This window comes from Choristoneura fumiferana, chromosome 11 (genome assembly GCF_025370935.1).
Source record: "Choristoneura fumiferana chromosome 11, NRCan_CFum_1, whole genome shotgun sequence".
In the NCBI taxonomy this organism is placed as follows: Eukaryota; Metazoa; Arthropoda; class Insecta; order Lepidoptera; family Tortricidae; genus Choristoneura; species Choristoneura fumiferana.
Window position 1 is genome coordinate 17,716,765 of NC_133482.1, and position 20,057 is coordinate 17,736,821.

At 41.0% G+C, this 20,057-nt stretch overlaps 1 protein-coding gene across 1 annotated transcript; it reads left to right on the top strand.

Annotated features, from left to right (window-relative positions):
• The first annotated feature begins 1,139 nt into the window (after positions 1 to 1,139).
• Positions 1,140 to 19,753, top strand: LOC141433026 (structural maintenance of chromosomes protein 2-like). The gene is given in 18 exon segments (XM_074094857.1): positions 1,140 to 1,440; positions 2,123 to 2,272; positions 3,107 to 3,268; positions 4,417 to 4,527; positions 5,248 to 5,369; positions 5,773 to 5,846; positions 5,849 to 5,928; positions 7,543 to 7,734; positions 8,378 to 8,528; positions 9,412 to 9,587; positions 11,072 to 11,255; positions 12,317 to 12,390; positions 14,207 to 14,353; positions 15,473 to 15,576; positions 16,246 to 16,363; positions 17,756 to 17,898; positions 18,627 to 18,839; positions 19,429 to 19,753. Coding segments are annotated over 18 exon segments (2,694 nt in total). The 5' UTR covers positions 1,140 to 1,272.
• Positions 19,754 to 20,057: the final 304 nt, after the last annotated feature.

The window sequence follows — 20,057 nt, forward strand, 5'->3', positions numbered from 1 at the left end:
ATCCATTGATTAGTGTTAACTGGCGGTTAGGTGTGATGCCGTCTCTATTTGTTTTGTTTGAATAGACAGAGACAGCATCACATTTAACCGTCGGTTAACGCTAATCTGCTGCACAAACCTGCGAAGCAATTCAATGGTGTGTGTGAAGTTCCCAATCCGCACTGGGCCCGCGTGGGAACTATGGCCCAAGCCCTCTCATTCTGAGGGGAGGCCTGTGCCCTGCAGTGGGACGTATATAGGCTGGGATGATAACGCTAATCTATGGATGGTGAAAAAGCCCCTTAATGTTAGACCTACCAGTTGCAAAGGCTTATCTAAAACCTATCTTATACTGTGACAAATATGACCTATAGATGATCACTTACCAAAGGTAAGAGCTTCTGTTACTAAAACTGGTAAAGGATGTCCAAAAGTCTCCAATGTGGTGAGGGGAGTCTTGTAGATCACATCTCCAGTCGGTGCCTCACCCGACTGCATGTATTTACTGCAAAACTCCTTATTAGAACACGAAACTAAACAAAACATAATTCGCTATAGGTTAGGTCACACCTTTGATTCTTTTTTACGGAAGAAAGGCCCGGTCTCCTGCCCGAAATGGACTGCCGGACGCGTGGCGAAAAAGGACTTCTAATTCCGCTTGTATTGAGAAATCCATTTTGAATAATAACGCAAATTAAATTAATTATAGACGTTTTTTTTGTTTTAACGATTGGCGCGAACACAAACAGACAAGCAAAAAAAAAAAGAAAAAACATTGGTGTTGCCAGAGAAATGAGTTGCTTTTTTTATTTGACTTTTCGGACAGAATAAGATAAAAGACTATACCGCCTTGTACTCTCAATTATTTGTAAATTAAAAAGCAAGGTTACAATATTCTCTGCCTTGTTTATGTTAAAATAGCCCGTCAGCTTCTTGTACATACTTACCTCTATCCCCAAGCCGCATTCTGTGACTCTTTAAGAAACACTAGTAAAAAGCGATACTAAAATGCATTTTAAGAACAAAAAGTCGCTGAAAGACTAAAGCGATTATGGTTGTAAACATTGCAAATAAGACTTTATGTCTTTGGCTTTAGTCTTTTCAAATGGACAAACGAAAAAAAAAGTGTCGCGTTGCGTAGCCGAACTGTCAATGTCAAATTGCAAAAATCAACGGTTCCCGCTTTGTGGTGATGATTGTTTTGTTCTTAAAATACTTAAAATTTACGTATTCAATGTCAATTTAAGTTCTAATTGATTAATCGAGCACATAAATGCATGATTTGTAAGCAAAATGTACATCAAATCCATCGTGTTAGACGGTTTTAAGTCCTACGGGAATCGTGTTGAGATCACCGGTTTCGACCCTGAATTCAACGCTATCACTGGACTAAATGGGACTGGAAAGTCCAACATATTAGATTCTATTTGCTTCGTACTAGGAATCACCAATTTATCCAACGTAAGTTCTGATTTGTTGATTTATTTTATATTTGTTGATCGGACTCCCGCCATCTCTTTTCTATACGAATTTCATCGTTATAAATTCGATAAATAATGCAGAAGTAGCCGAAAATGGTCTTAGTTTACAACATATTTAAGCTGCTAACATTAGTTAACTAGTAACTAAAATAACATACATGGGTCAAACATACAAAATAACATACAGGTATGCTGGACTTGTTACAAACCAATTTGTGGTTCCTTGTCAAGGAGAGCTGGAACAGAAAGCCAATCATATCAGGTTTCAACCTGTCAGGTTGGCATTTAACTTTTCCTCTGTAGTTCTGGTTTCCTTCCCACTTGTAATAATTTTAGCTAGCCTAAGTCACTAAGTCAACAGGAGCAGGTTGAAAACCAGCGCTGGCAGCTTCTGTGCAAGTGAAGCATGAGCTGAGCCTGTTCCTCTTGTCACAGTGACTGTCAAACACATTGGGCTGAGATTCTAAATGTGCCTATACAGTACTGTTCAGGTTGGCAATGAAATCAATCTTCTTCCTTGGGCACACTTCAGTTATTAATATTAATAATGTGACCCATATATCTTATTTCAATAATCATCTCATGGTAATTTTATTTCAGTTTTTTTTTTTGTTTTTGTTGAGGCTTTTTTTAATGATGAGACAATTTTTTATGTTTTTCAGGTGCGAGCTGGAAGCCTTCAGGAGCTGATCTACAAGCATGGCCAGGCTGGCATCACCAAGGCAACGGTCAGCATCACGTTTGATAACCGTGACAGGGCACAATGTCCAATTGGCTATGAGAATCACAATGAAATCACTGTTACGAGGCAGGCAAGTGTATCATTTAACTTTTTATGAAGGAAAACTGTTGAGATTTTGTTTTAGTCGGTATTTTATGCCCTGTGAAAATGTTCCATACATATTTACATTGGTAGATGTCGTCATCACTACTTTGAACAGGGCCGGATTAACTATTAGTCAGAATAGGCAACTCACTAGGGGCCCCACTTCAGCTGGGGGCCCCGTGCATACATAAAAATATCGAAAATGTTTCATAAAATAAAGTATAGATATACTTGAATTGCAAAATATGCATCCTTTTGACGCATGCTGTCAGTTAATTTGATTGACTTGAAAGAGCTGAAGATCTTCCAATGGCTGAAAAGGGGCCCTGAGAATTTGCATTCCTAGGGGCCGACATGATTAATCTGGCACTCGTGCCGGTTTTAGCACTTCCAGCGGATTTCCACGGCACCCCCAAATTTTGGGAATTTTCTAGAAGGTATAGGCTTCAGGCGCCCCTTTAAGTCCGGCGTCCTGGGCGGTCGCCCCACCGCGCCCTACCCTAAAGCCGCTACTGCCGGCCCTGACTTTAAAAAAATCTCGTATTTTGTTGACATATTGATTTTAGATACGAGATTTTTCAAAGTAGTGACGATATGTGATATAAATGATGTGGTGTTCACAATAAATGTATGGACAATAAAATAAATTGTGTCTATTATGATTCTAATTTTGAACTTAAAATTTTTTTCTCCATTATTTTAGAACCTTTATATTGCTATAGCTCCCAAATTACATTTATTTAAAACCTGTAGATATTGCAATTATCAAATTTTCTACTGGCTAGTTTCCATCAACAACCCTTCTATCACTATCACGCAGGTGGTGATGGGCGGTAAGAACAAGTACCTGATCAACGGCATCAATGTCCAGAACAAGCGTGTCTCGGACCTGTTTTGCTCCGTGCAACTCAACGTCAACAACCCACACTTCCTCATCATGCAGGGACGCATCACCAAAGTCCTCAACATGAAGCCACCAGAGGTTAAATGTTATGAGATTGTTTTTTAGAATTCCATGCCTCAGGAAACACTTTTGTTCCTTTGAAGATCTACCACACCAGTCATTTGTTAGTTCTTTACCTCAAAAGCATAAATTCCTTGTAGCGTTTCACCGAATCGCATTTCACCTTTATTTAATTATAGCGTTGTATCACAATCGTGTTTTTTTAGTCTCTATTAGTTTTAGTCGCATTTCACCTCGATCATGTAATATGTAATTTAGTACAAACTTCAATTAACTTGTCAAATTAATTCCCAAGCAAACATTGATCTCGGCGAAATGCGTCTAGGGTAAAATACTACACGAAAAATGAGATGCTACAATTAATTATACTAATGTAAGAACCCGTGTGGTGACGGATTAGAATAACACCTCTCCATTTCTTCATGGATGTCGTAAGAGGCGACTGAGGACATAGGTTAAGGTACACCGTAGGCGACAGGCTAGCAACCTGTCACTATTGTACGTTTTTGTCAAACTTAAAACCTAAAATTGCTAAAAGTGGCTCCGAAGCGGTAATGTTTCGTGTGCTCTGCCTACCCCATTTGGAATACAGGCGTGATTTTTATGTATGTATGTAAAAAGCTACGCGATAATTTGCTTCAAGTACATGATTCTATTGAAGTTTTGTTAGTTCGAGGTAAAATGTGATTTGGTAAATCGCTACAAGGAATATATGCTTTTGAGGTAAAGAACTAAGAAATGCAATTAACACAACCTGCCACTTCCATCCACCAGTTACCCGCAATTCTCACGATGTCAGTTACTCAACACATTCTGATCAATTTTCAAATTCTTGTGTAACAGTGTGATAAATTCCAAGTTAAATATTAATATATTTGAAGTAGGGTAAATCATCAATTACTGGCCACCCTTCAATAGGGCTACAAATAGAATTCATTTTTAGTATGAGGTGAGTAAGAGGTAGCCAGTTATTGAAAGGCACAGGCTGGGCACAGTGACTGACGATTTACCCTAATATTTGGTTGAATAAATGTCCCAAATCCTGACATCATCTTAAAAAGGTGGAAAATCTTTATAATAGTGTTTGTTTGTATTTGCTCCACCACTAGACAAAATTTCCTTCATTTTCTAAAGTTTTTATGACTGAAGCTTTTGTGCTATTGCAGATATTGTCGATGGTAGAAGAAGCAGCTGGAACGCGGATGTATGAGGCAAAGAAGCAAGCTGCTGAGAAGACCATAGAGAAAAAAGACGCCAAACTCAGGGAACTGAATGATGTATGTCCATTTGCAAATAAATTGATAAAAATATAATAATTATTTACTTACTACAGTAATTTGATTACTAGTGGCGTACAGCCAGGACAATTAGAATCTCGCTGGGTTTCCTAAAATCTTTAAGTGACGAATATGGCAAAAGTTATGAACGTTAACCGACGGTTAAATGTGATGCCGTCTCTATTTGTTTTGATCGAATAGACTGAGACGGCATCACATTTAACCGTTGGTTAACGCTAATCAATGGATGGTGAAACAGCCCTAAATCTTGGCTTCAATGTCATAAATTTATTATAAACACTAGCTTTTGCCCGGGGCTTCGGCCGCGTGGAATTCGGTTATCGCGCGCTGTTCCCTCGGGAACTGCATTTTTCCGGGATAAAAAGTAGCCTATGTCACCCTCTGGCCCGTAAACTATCTTCATACCAAAAATCAAACGAAAAGACGGACAAACATACACACAAACATACACACAAACATTACAATGAAAACATTATAATGAAGTGTAGAAATCTCGTGCTTTTTACGATAAAAGTGATAGAATGCAAGGTACACACACACATATATAATTGCATGCAGGCACAGCTCCGTAGCTGGACATAATCTCAGAATGAGAGCTTGTGCTGTATCTCCCACGCGGGCTCAGTGCTGATTGGGAACTTCATACACATTTAATTTCTTTGGATGGTAAAGAATTGTAAACCTTTCCATGTTGATCAGATAATCCGCGAGGACATCGCTCCGAAGCTGCAGAAGCTGCAAGACGAGCGCGCCCAGTTCCAGGAGTACCAGAAGGTTGTACGGGAACTAGAAAACGTGTCCCGGCTTTATGTGGCTTACAAGTAAGAACATAGCTTTTTTTAGGGTTCCGTACCTTGAAAGGAAAAAACAGAACCCTTATAGGATCACTTTGTTGTCCGTCCGTCTGTCAAGACCCTTTTTCTCAGGAACGCGTGGAGGTATCAAGCTGAAATTCATATCAAATGCTCAGGTCTGCTGTCCCTTGGAGCTGCGAAAAAATCAAACTTCTAAGCCAACGCAATCAAAAGATAGAGCCGCTTATGCCGCAAATTTCTGCAAATTTTCGAAACTCGCAAGGAATCAAAACCTACAGGCTACTACTTCCCGAGCGAGCGTAGCGATGGTTCTAAGACAGACATGTTTGAATTTTGAAGTGACAAATGTCGGAGGTTTTCCAACTTTTTGTTTTATCATTTGGGACTGAGTCAATTTATTTATTGACAGATACGTATCGGCAGAAGAGAATCTCAAGAAGGCTCAAGAGAAGGTGACAGACGTGCAGGACGACATTCAGAGCAAGCGGACGAGATCAAAAGCAACGAGGACACGTCCAAAGCTCTCGAGAAGGACATAGAGGAGCTCAACAGGAGGCTCGATGAGGTAAGCCATATTAAGTTACACTCATCTCATCATCATCCCAGAGCATATCCGTCCCACTGCTGGACACAGGATGAGAGGGCTTGGGTTAAAGTTCCCACGCGGGCCTAGTGCGGTTTGGGTCAAACACCATTTTTTTAAAATTTGTTTATACATAAAGATAAAAATAAAACTTCACAATAAGAGTAGCTTAGAATGCGAACTTAAACCGAACACGGTTTATCTGTCGCTAAAATGTGTCATTCATTTGCTTTGCAAGTAAAAAATATCAGGTCTCCTAACAGTGTTTTTACTTCACCACCGTGGAAAATTTAAAATGTTATTTTGCACATGAATTTAGAAAACTGTTTTAAGGTTTTAATTATCATGTCCTTGTTACAAGCATTTATTCAATTTGTTACAAGATTTTATTCAGCATGTTACAAGCTTATTACAGACTTTTGTTCGAAATTTTATATGACTAGATGAAAACCCGGCTTCGCTCAGGTAAAATGTAGACTCATAATAGTATGTTTATTTTTTTTTTTGCCAGTGTGAAGACGTCGTACTTATTGAAAAATCTGACGTATTCTCAACCTTAATATTATCACAAACGTACTTTCACAGCTAACCTATGATTGTATCGGTATTTCACTAGTAGATATTTCTCCTAAATCTTATTTGCCCAAATAACTATGATGTCTCTGTCTCATAATCATAGAAATTAGACCTAAAGGGCCCCATATACGGTACGATTTGTCTGTACGATCGATCTGATGAAAATCGACGAATCGTACCGTGTGTGGGGCCCTTAAGAGGTCACAATGGAGAACGAAATGCACACCTGTGACACCTGTGACACGTGATGACGTGACACAACGTGGCATTAACGCCACTTTGATGTGATGACATTGACATGTTTAGTTCGCTTAGTAATTTATTCAAGTTTATATTGAAAATACTCGATAATCCGATTTTTCCGCCTACAAGTTGTCGACTCGGATTGACTAATTTTTACGCTCTTCAATTTGATGTGCATTGCGTTCGAGTCTACCGTAGACCGGTACGAAATTATTAATATAGATTTCATGCAATATTTGCAAGCTTTTATTCAACATTTTATTTTTAAAAATTTGTAGCTCTTTGTAATGTAGGAATACCTAAATAGATTAATTAGTTGTTATTTTTCACTGTGCTGCTTACATGCAGGAATTCAGGGTAAAGTATACTAATAATATAAATTTCTTGATAATTCTGTAAGTCTGGAGTTTCATTTTTAACTGCCAGATCTCATGCAAACCTTTCAGTGGAAAAGGAGCAGACCGTGTAGGTACCATCAGCCAAATAAGTGGTCTATCAGTTTTTAAACAAATTCCTATCAAATGAATATGTCGCTAAAGTCGAACTTTCAAGTTGACAGACACGTCTATTGGCATTATTGTTTTATGACGTGCAAACGATTATCAAGTTTAGGGTGGTAGACCACATATTTGGCTGATGGTACAAAGTCCATTTACAAGTTAAAGTTTAATCGACCTAAAATTAAGAACGCGCCTAGCTTCTAGTGCATCTATTGCATTCATTTAATCACTTGATGCATCATGGCCGCTAAAAACTCACCAACAATCCCACTAACAGCAAAGCGGCAGCACCCTCAAGCAGTTGGAGACAGAAGGGTTGAGTCTAGAGAAGACGGAGGCGGCGGCGTCGGCGGCGCACAAGGCGGCCAAAGAGGCCGGCACCTCGCACGACAAGCGCGCGCGGCTGCTGGAGAGAGCGCTGGCTGACGACGAGCAGGCGCTGGCCGCTAAGAAGAAGATACTCAGCGAGGTCATTTATATTGTATCTCACCCGCGGTTTCGTACGCGTAAATCGTAAGATCCAGCAGTTTTCACTGCATTCCCGTGGAAATTTACAAAAATTTAATCTTTATACTGTTGTTGCATTATAAAACCGACCAAGTGCGACTAAGTTCCGTAACATTATCTATACAATAAGCAAAAAAAAACGCATTTATATTTTATTCGGTTTTTAGTATAACGTTAATAGAAATAGATAATCTTTGAAAATTTCTACTGTCACTGGACAGTGGTATTAGTAATAGGGTCTCTTTCTTACCCTTTGGGTACAGAACCCTAAATACTGTGCCAAATTTCATGACTACATACCCAGCGGGTGAGATATCGAAATTTTATCCTGATGCCGTGGAAATATCAGGATAAAAAGTAGCCTATGTGTTATTCCAGATGTCAAAGTCAAAGTCAAAATATCTTTATTCAATTGAGGCTATAACAAGCACTTATGAATGTCAAAAAAATGTACCACCGGTTCGGAAAAACCTCTGTTAAGAAGAATCGGCAAGAAACTCAACACACACACACACGCGCGCACGCACGCACGCATTCACAAACGCTTACTCTTTTCCACTGTATCCAACTAATAGTTAAAGATAGGAGGTAGTTGTGCATTGAAGTGAATCGTGTTGGCAGTGTCGTCAACGTTCGAGAGCCTTCGGTCGGCGAGCGAGACGAGCGAAGCGGCGCTGGCCGACGCGCAGGCCAAGTTCATATCGGTCAGCACCGGCAACGAGGGCGCCAGCGAGTCGCTGCAGGACCAGCTCATGGGTTAGTGCTCGCCAACTAGCGGTTACAATGTCGAGCAGATGATATGCGCTTTTGTTTTTGTTATTCGTCCGCCATTTTGAGTTGCTATTATGACGTTCGTGCATCATGGCTTCCACGTCAAAGAAAAGAAGTTTGTTTTATTCCATAAAAATACCCTATAAATTATCTGTATACTATAATTCGAACGCTCCACTAGTCCGAAGGGGGGTACATTTTCGGGGTTCGGATTAAAGAGGTCGTAGTGTACGGCGATTTTAAATGTCTAATCACTGGCTGTCATTACGATATCGTAATTTACGTATACTCGTATTCTAATGGATCACGTAAATCTATAGTGTAGATAATAAAGTTGACCTTTTTTGCGTGGCCCTAAGAGTTTGCACAGGGCGTCTTCTCAGAATAAGAGGGCCTACTTGGGCCCACTATTATAGTATTTTATGCAACTGTATCGTAATAGGGATCCTTAAAACACGAGTGTGGGTTTATGAAACGAGGCGTAGCCGAGTTCATAATAGGGTCACATGAGTGTTTTAAGGCCTAATTACGTACAGTTGCATACAATATTTTATCTATATCAAATATTAAATCCTCTATCATGTGTTCCGCAAACCATTGAGAATGACCTGCATTAACTCTTACAAGGTAGGTATGTCTGCCCCACGAGCTGCGCCCGCGACGACCTGCTGCTGCACGTGGTTTTTGAACGTATAATTGAGGATTTACCTACTATATGGGTGTAGATACAATTATTATAATTATGAGGTTTTGCGAGTTTACTCACGCTAATTTCCTTCATGGTAATTTCTTAATAAATTCCGGGCGCAACAATATTTATGATTAAAGAAGTATTCGAAACAGGTTCTAATCTAACTTCGCTCCCCAGCCGCCAAGCAGGAAGCGTCGGAAGCCTCCACGTCTATATCCCAAGCGCAGATGGAGAAGCGCCACGCGGAAGACCGCCTCAAGACCCTGGAGCGGGAGTTCAAAGCCAGCAGCGCGCAGTTCACCAAAGACCAGGAGAACATTGGAAAGCATCAGGCCCAGCTGGATAAGTTGCAGGTAAGACCAAGGACACAGGAGTAGACTAAAGACTTATCGCCATACGGAAGACGTTCACTGCTGAACAAATGCCTCCCCCTTGGTAGGGGGGGGTTGCTATAATCCCTACGATTGGCAGGCAGCTTGGGGATCGCAGTATTACTCTGATGGTGTACGCAGAAGACGCTGCCCGTTTTCTTTACTTTTCCCTTAGTCACCTTCTACAACACCCAACGGGATGAGATGGAGGGGAGTTATTCTTGTCCGGACACCCAACGGACTTCGGTCCCCAGGCTTAACATCTGCCTGGAGAAAGCCATAGTATGGCCTAGACAGCCCGACTATGAGCTTGACTAAAGTCTACCACGTGGGTACTCTTTGCCTTAAGACCTTAAGGGAAAATAGAAGGCCAGCTTGCTGTTTATTAAAGACCAGGAGAACATTTGGAAGCATCAGGCCAGGCTGGATAAACTGCAGGTAAGGCTGCGTTTTCACCAGAGATGTGAGAGGATGTGTTGCGAGCAGGGTTGCCAGATACAGGCATTTCATTTCCGGGACAATTCGAGGGTTACGAAAAGCACAAAACCAAGTATTTTCTTCACAACGACAAAATTATTAGTGTTGCTCGTTTTAAAATAGTGAGCCCAGATTTTGTCTTTTGTCAAGTCTTTTGCGAGGACCTCAAACAGTTCTCAGGCACGTGAATTCTGAAAACAGGCCGACAATGTTAACCGCAGCTTCAATTTTTAATATGGAAAGAAATTTTGTACATGAAACTACCGTGAGACTCACTCATATTAAATAAAATGACCCGGATAACTCACGTCTTAAATCGAGTTTAGCTCGACATGTTTCGGGCTAATCCGTAGCCTTCGTCTTCGGAGCAACGCGACCCGTTGTGTGCCGGTGTCAGTTTCGTCGGGTAGTCGCGCGAGCAGAGCGGCGGCGCGCAGTGCGCGGGTTGCAGCAGCCGCTGAGTCGAAGACGAAGGGCTACGGATTAGCCCGAAACATGTCGAGCTAAACTCGATTTAAGACGTGAGTTATCCGGGTCATTATATTTAATATGGAAAGAAATACTGCTCTCGTAACTTATAAAAAAAAAACTAGTATTATATTTAGTTGTCGAAGTCCGGGACATTAAAGTTTAATTCGTGGACACGGGACAAGACACATAATTCCGGGACAATCCCGGACAATCCACCTGGCAACCCTAGTTGCGAGGAATGTGTTTTTCATTAACCAATAGAAACGCTCCATTTAACTATCCTCGCACAGCACAGCTCTGTTGGAAACAGCTGAGCGGAGCGCGGAATGGTAAATGAAGCGTTTGAAAACCGCACATTCATTGCAACACATCGTCGCAACTTCTATGGTGGAAACGTAACTTAAGTTAAATGACACAAGAGTAGTTATTTAAGCGTTAATTTTGCACAGAAGTAACTATCGTAAGGCCACAGGTGAGCAAAGTAATTGTTTATAGTTGATTCTTAAACGTTTGTACAGGCGGAGCTATCGAGCATGAACTTCAGCGAGGCGCGCAACACGGAGCTCAAGGGTCTGACCCGGCGGCTGCAGGCGGACAGCACGGCCAAGCGGGACGCGCTCGACCGCCTCGGCTCCACGCTGCAGCGCTGCCAGTTCCGCTACCAGCCGCCCACCAGGGACTTCGACGCTAGCAAAGTACACGGTACGACAATAGTAGATTATAAAACAAGAGCATAAAACGGGCCATTTTACCCGAGGCGTTCATATAGCCACCCGAGCCGGTACGCACGTCTCGGATAGACACGTCGAGGGAAAATGGGTTTAATGCTCGAGTTTTACACTCTGCTTTTCACTTCGATGGCGAGGAAATGAAATAGCAACAGTGGAAACAATGATTCACTTTCTATGTACCTTTTATTTTTTATGCATTATTATAATAATTCCATTATTTTGATTTTACTGATTTATTGTGATTGATTTGATTGATTTTTAGTTTTATATAAATTAAAAAATATTTAAAAAATATATAGAAACTTTTTTGTTTGTGGCTATTGGCACCTGATTACCTTGGTCTTGAGTTGGTATTAGAGGAAAATTTTATTTTATGCACTAGAGCATAAAAAGTCATTTTATGTCGCCTAGATACAGCATAAACACGAACTCACCCAAGCATGAGAAGTGAAAATAAAAAAATTCACACACTGCTCGAAGATGTGGCAATAGGTAACCTAAATCCAGTCCAGTACCCAAAACTGCCTAATGTACATTTAACAGCCGACTCATTTATGGCTTGCAAAACACTACAACAATGTAACACATTACGAAAACAGGTCGTATATGTATTTCATAATACAATACGACTTTTTTAGAATATAATTTCTGAATTTCATTCCAGGCGTGCTAGCGGGAGGGTGACACTATTTTATTTCCTCGCAGTGATCGTGAAAAGCACAATGTTTAGTCTCGGCCAAAAGTCCAATAGATGAACTCATTTATCGAAGTTTAAACTAACTGTTTCATCTATTGATTACTTTCGTGCCTCTACAACAATGTGCTATAGCTTCTCACTCACTCATTAGCTTCGTCGTTCAACGTTTCACACATTTCTCGCACATCTCTGATGGAATCGCATCCTGAGGGGCCACGTCATACTAATTTTGACCACTTTAGCGCCCCCTCTCCACTTGTCACATGACGTCAGTGGCCCGCTTCCGTACTTTGTACTTTGTACAAAGCTTTTGTACTTTGTGTGTTTGTCGGTAGGCATTGTGGCGCGCCTCATAAACGTGAACGACCCCGTGTACTGCACCGCGCTGGAGACCGCTGCTGCTGGCAAGGTGAGCCTTTAGATCATTGATTGACTCTGGATTCATTTGCGAAGGTGAAAATGTACTAATAAATAGACTGTCTTATGACAGTCAGGTAATCTTGCCTTATCTTTCAAGGTAAGCTTGCTTGGTTTTTCTACGACCAGAGCTACGTTTGAGCGATACGTGTTTTTTTTTTATGAACCCATCTTTCACTTACACTACCACCACCACTTTGGACACCCGGATGGCTAAGTGGTTAGAGAACCTGACTACGAAGTTTGAGGTCCTGGGTTCGAATCCCGGCCGGGGCAGATATTTGTGTGAATAACACGAATGTTTGTTCTCGAGTCTTGGATGTTTAATATGTAGTTAAGTATGTATTTATCTATATAAGTATGTTTATCCGTTGCCTAGTATCCATAGTAGGTACAAGCTTTGCTTAGTTTGGGACTAGGTCAATTGGTGTCAAATGTCCCATGATATTTATTTATTTATTTACTAAAACTCCCGACTTTGTCACTTCAAAGTTCAATATGTCAAAAACGGCTGAACCGACATGTCTAAGAACTATAGCTAGAAAACCTGCTATAAAATAAAATAAAACACATTCAAATCGGTCCACCCACAGACCTTATATCGAGATAGACGAAAAGAGCGCTTCAACCTGTATGATAACCTAGCGTGTCGAATTTTTCGTAACTACGATGGATGACGTCACGAGCGAGATTTAGTGATGGGAAATCAAGACCGCACGGTACCGATTCAAAGGCTCGAGTCGCGGCGGCTTTTTCAAACCGCATCGCGCATTTAGGTTGGACAAAACTTTGACCGTGGATCAAACTTTTTACACGCAAGTTAGGTCAACCTTTAAGAGTCTCTCTCGGGATATAAGGTCTGTCGGTCCAGCCTTTTAAGATTTCCGGTGCCACAGACAGACACACATAGCGGTCAAACTTATAACACCCCTCTTTTTGCGTCGCGGGTTAAATAGGCAGGCAGTCGTGTCCTACAATACTGCACGATTTGCTGTCAGTTTTAATTTACTTCAAATAACAGCGAATCGCAACTTACAAGTACAAATTAACAGCCTTATTCATAAAAAATTCTTAATTGAGGTTTGATCGGTCTGTTACTTAGCAGACTGATTAAGCTTGTTAGACGGTTGTCAAGAAGTATGATTCATAAACGCTTGCTAGCAGTCTGCTAGTTGTTGAGCTGCTGATAGATGGATAAGACGCGTTATGTTGGCCACCTTGACAAATCAAAGACAAAAAATGGCCTCATCGATAATTAAAAAAAAAATGACAGCAGTGACAGCAAATTAGCAGGGAAAAAAATAAAAAGCGAGATGTTTGTTTTCCCGCCATTTCCGATCCGCATGTTTATATTGTACCTAAGTGCAAAAGCCGTAATTATGTTAATCATCCTATTTTTTTTTCATATTTATTGTTAGTAAAGTAGCAGTAATAAATACCTAATTAAGAGGATTTTTAAATACAAATTCCTGAAAATAAATTTTCCTAGATTTTTTTAAATCTTTGCGTAACCCTCCCTTCACTAAAAATATCTTCGGTATGGTTTTTTGCTCTTGTCAAAGTCAGCTGTTCAAACTTGTGGCGGCCATTTTGGGAGGTAAAGGAGGGTCTACGGTCCTCTAACTTTAGCAGAGCCTTGATCGACTGATTAGCGCTAACAGACGTTTATGAATCATGTTTTTTAGCATCGGGCCTTCAAGGAGCCTTCAAGGAGGCTCTAACTTTTTATGAATAAAGCTGTAAGAGTGTCGAATATTAGAAATCAAGTTAACTGATTTGAGTTTGTGTTAAGTCGTGTATCGTTACAGCTGTACAATGTAGTGGTGGACACGGACGCGACGGTGGACTTACTGCTCAAAAAGGGCAACATCCAGACGCGCACCACCATGATACCGCTCAATAAGATCACTGGACACCTCATAGACCAGAGGACGCTGCGGCTGGCGCAGCAGATCGTGAGAACTTTATACACTAACATCACAGAACAGTTACTTTCTGATTCTTACAACCTTTTGTTTAACTTAAACTATTTTTAGACTAGCCATTAGAATTTGGTTTTCATTATCCCGCGGGAACTATGCAATTTTCCGGGGTAAAAACTATTATATGTCCTTCCCCGGGACGAACACTATCTGTATACCGAATTTAACCTAAATCTGTTCAGCGGTTTAGATGTGATAAGCTAACAAACAAAGGCTGGTTGGCAACTTTTAGTGACGCAGCAGCGCGCCACCAGGGGGCTACTACGAAATTTGAAAGTCAAAGTTCATATCGTACCGTGTCCCGCTCACTCTCGTATTAAATAATATGTTCGAACTGCGTACTCAATGCATGCCATATAAACATAGTAAAAGAGAACAAGTAGGTTCACTACGAACAAAAGTACATCGCGCGGCTTAAATGTATGCGCGCCGGTTGGCCGGTTGGCCGCCGCAAGCACACACTGATAATTTAAGGAGGATTAAGTTTACTTTAGTCAAGGCTGCGCTGCCGTTGGTGCCGTACGTTTCGATTTTAGCTCGCTCGTCTTGCGCTCGCTTCGCGAGATAGTCACCTTTTACGTTCGCGTACTCGTACTTACGTAAATTTTTGTTTTAGGTATAGTTGTAAATTAGTAGTATATTAGTGTAGTGTGATAGTTTCGTGCAAAACACAAAAAAAAATAGATACCTACCTGCCTATAAACAATATGTTATAGTATTATGTGTAGGAAACATGAGTAGTATGTATACAGTCGCCATCACCACTTTGGCGAATTTATAAATAATGTTTTTAAATTTAGTATAATAATAATAATAGAGCGGCAAAGAATCTTGATTCTCAAGAGACAGATATTAGACAATTTTAAGTTAACTTTCATACTAAAATTATTTGCCGGTAGGTAATTAATTAATCTTAAATAGACATCGACAACCCTCAGCGTCCGCGCCGGAGTAGGCAGTTAAGTCTCCTAAAGGGTCGGAGTGTGCATACTTGTTCTCTTTTACTATGATATCAATATCGTTCTATCTCTTTCGTTCCAACTTGCAGCTGATTTACGTTGAGTTTGATCTGATGATGGTTCTGTGTTCCAGGGCGGCGGTCCAGAGAATGTGCAGCGCGCGATCGACCTCATAACCTTCCCTGAGGTCATCGCTCCCGCCATGGCCTTCGTCTTTGGGAGTATATTTATCTGCAGGTCAGTATCTTACAGGGTGGCTCATCTAGATCGGTCAGTATGGGAAAGTCTGAAACTATAAGACATACGAAGATCTGTTCTTAGGAACCATGTCATCGATTTTATTGAAAAGAAAAACTGTATTCATTCATTTAAAAAAAAAACTTGTACTCAACTTGGGAATCGAACACTGACGTTTTAAAAGATGAAACTTACATTATTAAAGAATATGAAAACAACAGTTTATTTATTCTAGATATCGTGTTTCATAGTAACATTTATTGTTTATGACCTACACATCGATATCCAAATAGAAATAATGTAAGTTCGATTCTCGTGCTGAGAACAAGTTTTTTTTATTTATTTTTGAATGCAGTTTTTCTTGTTATTAAAATCAATGACATGTGGTTCCTGAGAACAGATTTTCGTATGTCTTATAGTTTCAGACTTTCCCATACTGACCGATCTAGAAGAGCCATCCTAAGTTCCTGTTATATTCAAAGCAGGAAAATCTACCCAAATAGTGTGTCTATATCGGTTACAATCTGTGTGACCCTTTCTGACTCCTGGCATTTTGTATAACAGATGGTATAGTCTCACACGTCACGGAACAACGTGGAACAGAGTTCAATCCTCCCCAGCTATAGTACAAATTGAATAGCCATTGTAACACTAACCCTGTAACTGCAGAGACGCGGACACAGCCAACAAGGTGACGTTCCACCCGCAGATCAGAAGGAAGTGCGTCACCATCGAAGGGGACGTCTATGACCCTGCTGGAACGCTGTCCGGCGGTGCCAGGGTTAAGGTCAGTCTCTCTTCTTAGCCATGTTCTACCATGCCCTTTAACTTTCTCCAATGAGGGCTATCGCGAATGAATTCGCCGCTAGAGGCGCTAGTGTAGGGTGAGGTCTCCGAAATGTCAAATCTCATAGTTTTTGGGTGAGCTACGCGGGTTTATTTATAATTAGAATTTTTTTTGTGAATATTTTGCATTACCTGAAATTAATTATGGAAATTATGCGTTACGGGGCAATGAATGTCTGTGTTTTGAGACAGTTTTGTCTTTTGGAAACTTTTGTCCTCCTTTTTTTTCCGAACAAAAACGGGACTAAGCAACACTGTGGTTGCTGGATATTTTTATGGTACGGTTTTAAGGTGTTTTAAATATGATTTTAATCTAAATTTTGTTTTAACGCCCGTAATAACAGACTCTGAAAGCCACACTTAAAAAACCTCACGCAACAGTGCGCCATCTAGTGAGAAAAAAACGATAGCCCTCATTGTCTCTGTTCTGTTCTACTTGCATACAGTTTGACGGCCTACCCTTTAATATCATCCTTCCATTGCAACTGCGGACAGACAGACAGATATGGCGAGCCTATAAGGGTTATGTTTTACTGCTATTTGGGTAATTTAATTATTATAATGTTAGTGTTATAATTTTTTTGGAGTCTAGCAATGAGGGCTACCGTTTTCGCGCTCACCAGTTGGCGCCACTGTAGACAAAGGTCCTGCCTGAAGTATAGTGGTTAGTTTGTTTGACGACCGGATGGCCAAGTGGTTAGAGAACCTGACTGCGAAGCTTAAGGTGCCGGGTTCGAATCCCGGCCGGGGCAGATATTTGTATGAATAATACGAATTTTAGTTCTCGGGTCTTGGGTGTTTAATATGTATTTATGTATGTGTTTATCTATATAAGTATGTTTATCCATTGCCTGGTGTCTATAGTACAAGCTTTGCTTAGTTTGGGACTAGTTCAATTGGTGTCAAGTGTCCCATGATATTTATTTATTTATTTATTACGGGCTCGATAACAAAATTTACATTTAAATCAAATTTAATACCTTAAAATCGTATACCATAAAAATATCGAGCATGCCACAGTGTTGTGTATAGTCTCGTTTTGTTCGGAAAAAAGAAAGGACAAAGGTTTCCGAAAGACAAAACTGTCTCAAAACACAGACATTCATTGCCCCATATTGCATGTTTGCCATAATTAATTTCAGGTATTGCAAAATATTCACAAAACTATTCTAATTATAAACAACCCGCGTAGCTCGCCCAAAAACAGTGACATTTGACATTTCGGAGACATCTCGCTACACACCTGTGCCTCTAGCGGCGAATTCATACGCGATAGCCCTCATTGTGTCGGTTTTACTTTAGCAGTTATTTGATGATAGTTTTATACCCCCAGGGTGGGTCAGTGCTGGTGCAAATCCAGCAGTTGTCCCAGCTGGAGCAGGAGCTGTCCCAGACGGACGCGCAGCTCGCTCACCACCACGCAGAGCTCGCCGCCATGCAGGCCGCCGCTGACGCCTTCAGCACCAAGCACCAGAGGTACTGATCATGAGGGGAACGGCGTTGCCTTTCACAACTATAGACGGAGCACCGCTTAGCGGAGCTCCTATTCTTAAAGTTTTCGGCAAAAAACGGGTTAGGGCCAGTTGCTTTTTAGACCACTTGCTACTTAGTCCAGATGCTTCTTAGACCAGTTCCAACTTAGACCAGCTGTTTTTTAGACTAAATGATACTACACCATTTTATCTATAATTCGACGGTTGAAAGGCTACTTAATCAATGCGCCATTTTTGTGAAAATTTTTAAACTGCTCAAACAACAGAAAAATTCACTGATTCCGGATATGTACAGTCAAGTGTAAAAATATGAACTTATTCAAAGTTTCAAAAATAAGTACCACAGACTCTTATTCGGACGCAATAAGGCCGTAGTAACATATTTTTGAGTGGTTCGAATACCTAGATATATTTTTGCACTTGACTGTACATAACTGAGTTGAGTATCCTAAAAAAAAAATAAATCTATTAGCCTTTTAATCGTTATGATATGTTATATAATGTTTTAAGGCCTAATTACTTACCAATTGCATACTATATTTTATCTACACACGTATTATAAGCACTACCACAGACAAGAAAGTTGTCATAGTAAAATCGGTTGTTTAATGCTGGTCATTGACTTATGAGAGGACTTATGATATAAAGGTCATTGGTCATTTGATTAGTAATGGTTAAAATTGCTCAGCTTTTGGTTGGTCGTGCCCACAGATACGAAATGATGTCGCACGAGCTGGAGGTAATAAAGGCGCGTCTCGCCACCACGTCGCATGCGCAGACGCACGCCGAGATCGAGGCTCTGCGCGCACGCGTCGCCGCACTCGCGCACCAGCTGGAGGCCGGCCGGGCCGCGCAGGCCGCCGCCGCCGCCAGGGCTAACGAGCTGGAGGCCAAGGTTAAGGATATCAAGGGGCACAGAGAAAGGTAACAAAAAAATCAAGTCGATGCCATTAACCGCTAAAGTGTTCCATCCTGTGGTGGCAATCCTGGCTGGACTACCAGGATGTCATAAGTATACCCAAATCAATCCAACCACTGGAAGTTGGTCGAATTTAGCTTGCAAGATTTGATTACAGACAGACAGACAGACAACGGGACAGGTGAAACTAAATAAAAGTTTGTAATAGTACATTGTGTCTTAAGGGCGGTAAACAAGGAATTACGAACGAGAGTCTATTAGAAGCCCGAAGTCGAAGACTAAGGGCTTTAATGAGTCGACGTTCGTAATTCTAGTACCGCCCGTGCGACGTACAATGTTTTTCATCAGAATTCACAATTGTTTTGGTTCTTATTTTGGCGGTAGAAGCATTTAGCACTATTGAACGTAGATAGTTTATTAACAATTTGTCATGTTGGGCAGCGAGTGTACATGGGTATCTATGGGACCCCCCTACATCTGTATTGAAGAAAGAGAGAGAGAGATTTTTGTTGCCACTTCAGTTAAATTCAATAGACAAAATTAGATGTAAAAATAGGAAGTCTTCAAACTATGAAATCTTCAATGTCTTCCCAGAGAATTCAAGAAAGCCGAGGAAGCATTAAAAAAAGCGAAGAAGCAAGCAGAACAGCACAGCAGCTCGTGGAAACAGAGGGAGCAGGAGTTCTCCACTCTCCAGCTGGAGGTGGCGGAATTGGAGAATGGAGTCGCCACCAGCGCGCGGCAGCTGGCGGAGACTAAAACAGCGGCGGAGAAGCTGGCGGCCGCGTTGCAGGCGGCTAAGGAGGAACACGCCAGTGCTGAGGTGAGTGGGAGCTGGGAGCTGGGAGCTGGGACACAGTGGCAGTGGCCAGTGGCCACGCTACAGCTGGAGGTAGTGACAGAGTTGGCATTAGCGTGACAGCTGGTAAATGCTAGAATGGCGGCAGAGAGACTAGCAATCAAGAAAGTAATCCAGTGCCGAGGTGAGAGTGTACTAACTGGGAGACAGTGGTCACGCTACAGCTTTAAGTAGAGTGAGAGAGTTGACATTAGTAATAATAAATAACTAAAGGTGTCAATCACAAGCAGCGTCAAAAAATATCTAGAAACTAACACTATCTAGGCATATATTTTCACTGTCAAGAAACCCTTATTATACGAGTACACGATTTTGCACTAGCACATACCATATGTTTATGGTTTATGTTTTTTGAGTATCTTAA